Source organism: Bidens hawaiensis, unplaced genomic scaffold (assembly GCF_021521415.1).
Source record: "Bidens hawaiensis isolate Kalapana, Puna unplaced genomic scaffold, B.hawaiensis_p1.1 tig00016263_1, whole genome shotgun sequence".
Taxonomy (NCBI): Eukaryota; Viridiplantae; Streptophyta; class Magnoliopsida; order Asterales; family Asteraceae; genus Bidens; species Bidens hawaiensis.
This window is the reverse complement of record NW_027492483.1, coordinates 149,602-155,601: the sequence shown is the minus strand read 5'-3', so window position 1 is coordinate 155,601 and position 6,000 is coordinate 149,602. Positions and strand designations below refer to the sequence as shown.

General features: G+C 37.2%; 1 protein-coding gene across 1 annotated transcript in view; it reads left to right on the top strand.

Moving 5' to 3' along the window:
• The first annotated feature begins 273 nt into the window (after nt 1-273).
• LOC143551088 (carotenoid 9,10(9',10')-cleavage dioxygenase 1-like) overlaps nt 274-6,000 on the top strand; it is a 41,002-nt gene continuing 35,275 nt past the window's right edge. Inside the window, exon 1 of the mRNA XM_077041602.1 lies at nt 274-487. Coding sequence (XP_076897717.1) covers nt 348-487 — 140 coding nt within the window. The 5' untranslated portion in view covers nt 274-347. The remainder of the gene's footprint in view (nt 488-6,000) is intronic.

The window sequence follows — 6,000 nt, the reverse complement described above, 5'->3', positions numbered from 1 at the left end:
AAAAATTCTCTTAGTATATATTACTAGATGCATGCATACAAACATAACCAACTTACCCTGTATATATTACTAGATGCATGCATGCATGCATACAAACATAACCAACCTGGTATGGAATTGTTTTTATAATGATTTTATAAGGAAAATGAAATAAAACCAAACTATGCACGTGGCTAAACAAAAATATAAATAAATACAAAGGGACGGGTACTGATATTGATATGTAGAATTATTTGATATTACAAGACTCTTGTGACAAACTCAACTATTCCTTTGCACCTTAACCAATTCTCTGCAATAATAGGAAGACATTCCGGTTATCACAAACCAACTCTCGGAAATCGTATATGCCCATCTCCACCTGGCGGGGAATGTACCACCACTCTAGGCCGCTGCTGAACCCGCTCAGTGAACGTCAATCCGTACACAGAATATACCAACACAAAACTCAGATGTGTTGCAAGTTGACGATTCCTTCGCGAGACAGGTTCCGAACTACCTTTGTTGTACATAGTTAAAGCTAAGTTAATTATTATTATTATTATTATTATTATTATTATTTTATTTTATTTTATTATTTTTTGAGTTTGGACCTGTTTACAAACAAACTAATAATCTTGTTGATTAACTTTTCAATACCAAAGTAATTTAAATCACCCAATATAACTCAAATGCAGAACTAACCTACATTTATTATATTTGAATTTAAATATTTAGCATACTTGATGAAAAATATGGGGGTTCCTTATTCATGTGGGATGGGAGGTTTACTCATGCATGTCATCATGTGGTTTCGTTCAAGACTCGAGTCTAGGCTCATGTAGGTGTTCTGAAATATAGATAGCATCGTTGTAATAGAGATTCGAACTTAGTAATGTGTGGTATTAATCGTAAGGCAACCCTTAATGGCCCCCTTGACCGCTAGTGGTGGCTTAACCCGTAAAAAAACATACTTGATGAAATTTTTTTGGCAACGCCTTCTATTAGGTTGACTTATTCGAAGTTGCAAATTAACTCCATGACATCATGTTGAATATGCATAGATTTTATAAAGACTTAACTACATGGTGTGCACACATGGTTTACAAATATTACATGTTTAATCTCTAAACTTAACTTTATTACAAACTTGATTTTAATAATTATAAACTTATTACTAAAGAAGTCAATATGTATGAATTTTGTAACTATGATGGTCCTTACTCACAAATTCTCCAACTAGGTCCACGTAATTAACCAAACTACCCTCAATAATGATAATATTATTAATAATAAAGTCTAAAAGGTCTCTCCTCCTCCTCCTCCTCCTCCTCCTCCTCCTCCTCCCGTATCCCCACCCTTCCATTTGTTGCTAAGACCAACCTAATCAGTGAATATTTATTTTCTTTATTTATTTTTAACTATTTTACTTACAATTTAAATTATAACAATTTGAAATATTTTACTCGTAAAGATTCCGATATAAACTTTATATAAAACAGAATTACTTAAAATTATACCTTCAATATGGCTTCGTATATTGTTTATTGGTTAAAACTTATTAATAACTTATATGGCCCAAAATGAAATAATTTTAAATACTACTATCTTTTATAAAATACATCCAATATCTTTTGAATAAGCGTCTTCGCGAGCTGCCATGTGTTGACACATGGCCTGTAAACCGTGCCACATGTTGACACGTGGTGGGACACGTGTCTCCGGTTATTTAACGGGGTCATCGCGTATCGTGATGGGCTTGTCTCTTACCCATTGCGTAGCGCGATGGGTTCCAAAACTTAAATTTCCAGTTTTGGTTCTTCTATTTTCACAAAAATATTAAGGCGACTCTCAAGCAGCTCGCGGTGATTCGAGTGTGCGAAGTGTGTCATTAAAACGCCACATTGCTCCCATCGCCTAAGCTCGTGCCTGTGCGTGTGCACGTCGGTTGCTTCACACCATTGCTAAGGTCACCAAGTGTCTCGTCATACAAGAGTATTATCTTGTGATCCCTTCTCCTTATAAGGAGTTTACAAATTTCTTCTTTTATCAATGTTAGACAAATCCATTTTCTTTTTTTACCAATGTAGGATAACTCCACTTACTTCTTTCTCTAATGTGGGACAACTTTATTTTCTTGTCTCACCAATGTGGGATAAACCTACTTCCTTAATTCACATTCTTCATCACATACTTTGGGAATATTTTGGGTCTCTCATCTTTCCTAAGTTGTCAAATTTGGATCAAAACTTTTGGGATGTTACATCATCCCCACCTTGGAGTAAATCTCGTCCTCGAGACTTATTTGTGTATATTTCATGTGCATAAATTCTAGTTGCTAACTCTACATCTTTAAATGATGTAGTCAGTCAATAGTTTAAAATATCATAAGTAATTGTAAAGCTAAGCACAATGGCCAGTTGTGTTTAACTATTTGCCTAATTTTCTGTATTCTAAACATTTACTAGTATCCATGACGTGGAATCCTCGGGCGACCAAATTTGATTTTCACATCATAAGTATTATCTTCCAAATCTCGGTGTAACCTGAAAGTTCAATTCTGAATCATCTTTCTCTCATCCTTTATAATTTCTATTGCGCCTCGCGGATCTTGCTCATGAAATCCAAAGTGCTAACTACTTCATATGACTTAATTGTCGTGATGACCTCTTCAGCTTTACGACTTAGTATGTCAGCGACATAATTAGTCTCACCAGGGTAATACTTGATATCACAATTACAATCCTTTATCAGCCTTAACCACCTTCTTGCCTCATATTCATTTCTTTCTGCTTGAAGTAATATCCAAACTTTTATTATATGTATAAATGGTACAATTATAAAACGTAGCATGCAGTTTCTCTTTCTTCAGTGTCTACAACACTTTTCTCAAGTGTTGGGCCTGGTCGGATTTATCCCTTAAATAAATCAAAACTATCGTCAATAAGACAATGATAGATTTGTCCAGCATCGGAAAACATACCCTATTCATCATAACCATATATGCTGCTGATGCATTCTTCAATCAAACGGTATCACGAGAAACTCTAAGTGTACATATAGTGTTCGAAACGTTGTCTTAGGGATGTATGCCTCCTTCACTTACAACTGATGATAGCCTGCTCTAAGGTCTATTCACGAGAACCAACTATCACCTTGCAACTGATAGAACAAATCATCAATCTGTGGCAACAAATATCTATTCATCATCTTAAGCTTGTTCAACTCGCGGTAATCTATACACATTCTCATACTTCCATCTTTCTTCTTCACATACATCACCAGTACACCCCGCAGGGAAACACTTGGTATTTTAAAACCTTTATCAAGGAGTTCTTGAAGTTGGGTCATTAGCTCTTTCATCTCAAGAGGCGTCAAGCGTAAGGTGCTTTCGCGATGGTCTGTGCTCCTGGTATTAACTCTATCTGAAATTCTACCTCTCGTTCTAGTGGTCACCCTGGAAGGTCCTCTGGTAACACTTCTAGACAATCACACACTACGGGAACATATTTCTCTTCTTTTGTCTCAGCGCTAGCTTTGACAACATACGTTAGGTAAGCACTGCAATCTTGCTCTAACAAACCTTTGGCTTTTATCATCGAAATGGCGTCATGTCTTGAACATTCCTTGTCACCATACACCGTTACTGTACCGCCATCAAAAGGTTTTGTAAGGCCCCGAACCCGGTAGCCCTACTTTAGCGTCGGATTTACTCATAAACACAGTCCTTCAAATCAGAGTTTATTAAAACTTTTCGCGGAATATAAAATATCAATCATTTGTTACAAAACATTAAATCTTTTCTTTGATACCATAACACAAAACTTTATATTCAAAACATCTTTACTTCTTTCTTCAGATGCCAGCTGTTCAATCCATGCCATGCGTCATCCTCTTGCTAGCTCTGTAATCGGCTCACCTGCGTGCATACTAAAAGTCAGCTACGCTGAGTGAGTTCTAGTTAATCAGGTATCATACAATTTATTCCCATATATTACTTCCCGTATCCGAAGACACATATTACTACCTTAACCTTGTATAAATATCCATAGGAGGATCGTCACGTAATATTTATTAAAAGAACCATTACCATTACCCTACCATATATAATTTCCATAGGAGGAACACTATACTATCCATAGAAGGGACACTTTACTATCCATAAAAGGAACACTATACCTTCCATAAAAGGAACACTATACCTTCCATAAAAGGAACACTATACCTTCCATAAAAGGAACACTATACTTTATTATTTAATATCCATGTAAGGAGCTAGTCACTTCCCTTGACGATACGTGCAATATCCGAAGATCGTTCACGTACCGTCAAGCAATCAATCGTATCGATCACATATACCATACACGGCATACACATAAAATTATATCCTTTCGTTCATACTTTCTTACTTTCTTTTGTATTATCTTACTTTCATATCTTACGTTATAAAGAGCATTACGCCCTACATTCCTCGAGTATTACTAGGGCTCGGTACCCTCTTCGTAACCATACAACCATACGTTATCATTTCTTTCTTCTATTATCTCTATCATGTTCATACACATAAACATACATAACATACTTACCTTATTCTTAGCGCTGCAACCTGACAGTACGTGCAATATCCGAAGATCGTTCACGTACCATCAAGCAATCATTCATATATTTCACATTATCCATATAAGGCATACACTTATCTCTTAGGATAAGTGTATTAACAAACATATTGAGTATGCACACAGCCCCGAAAACGTAACACATAAATGGGGCTAGAAACTCACATGAATTCTGCTTCTTTTTCTGATAGCTGTAAATCCCTTCCTTAACTGAGCTCGGCTGACTGTACAAGTTACACGTATCAATACTCGTCTGATCTAATCTGGTGGCCTAGTATTAGCTTACTTAACTTATCGCTTTTTAATTTATTTTCTAATCAAACTTAGCTGTATGCGAAGTTGTCATCAGGCGAACTTGGTTTTAGGCGAAGTTAAACCTCAGGCGAACTTGGCTTCAGGCGAAGTTAAACCTTAGGCGAACTTGGCTTCAGGCGAAGTTAAACCTCAGGCGAACTTGGCTTCAGGAGAAGTTATCATCAAGCGAACTTAACTTTATAGCGAAGTTGCCATCAGGCGAACTTAGCTTGCAGGCGAAGTTCATCAGGCGAACTTAGCTTGCAGGTGAAGTTCGTCGCGTTGAAGGCGAAGTTGCCCAGATGAAGGCGAAGTTGCCCAGACAGCCGCTGTTCGGTTTCTTTCCAGCATTTCGAGCGATTTTAACACCCTTGCTATGGTTCAATATCACCCACTACGCTTCCCAACCATTTTCGGTCACTTAAACACTAAAAAGCTTGGATCTTTAAACTTCAAATATCAAGAATCATACCTTTTTGGGCTTGTTTGGATCTCCTTTAACTTGTTAACGCAACTAGTCGCCCTCTCTCACTCTCGGATCAGTCCGATTCTTCCCTTGGCTCGGCCTGGTTCCGGCGAAGTTAGTGTATGTGTGTGTGGAGTGTGCTTGGATAAAGATAGAATGAAGATATTTTGGGGTGTTAGGGAGTTTGGTGAAAATGAAAGATATTTTGGGTTTATGGGATATTTATACCCCTGAAATCCCATGGACCTAAGGCCCATTCTCATTTAACCCATCTCTATAAATCCTAGTCCATAACCCACGTCCATTACCCGACACTAGCCCGACCCATACCAACCTCTATTCTTTTATTTAATTCCTGATAACCCGAGTAACTTTCCCTCTATTATTAAGTAATATAATTAATATTATTTTGGGATTTTCGGGATGTTACAGGTTTCAACTCTATCAACTTACTCCCACACACTATATGAGCCTCAAACTCTAATAACAATTCCATTCCCAAACGACATCGAACTCTCTTAAGGTCAAATATAAAGGGTAGCACGGAACTCGCGTCCCTCTAGTTCTACCATACATTTCTTAACCGTCCTCATAATTTTAACGAAAGTATCGCTAGTGGTCTCTTCCATAAATCCTCATGTACAC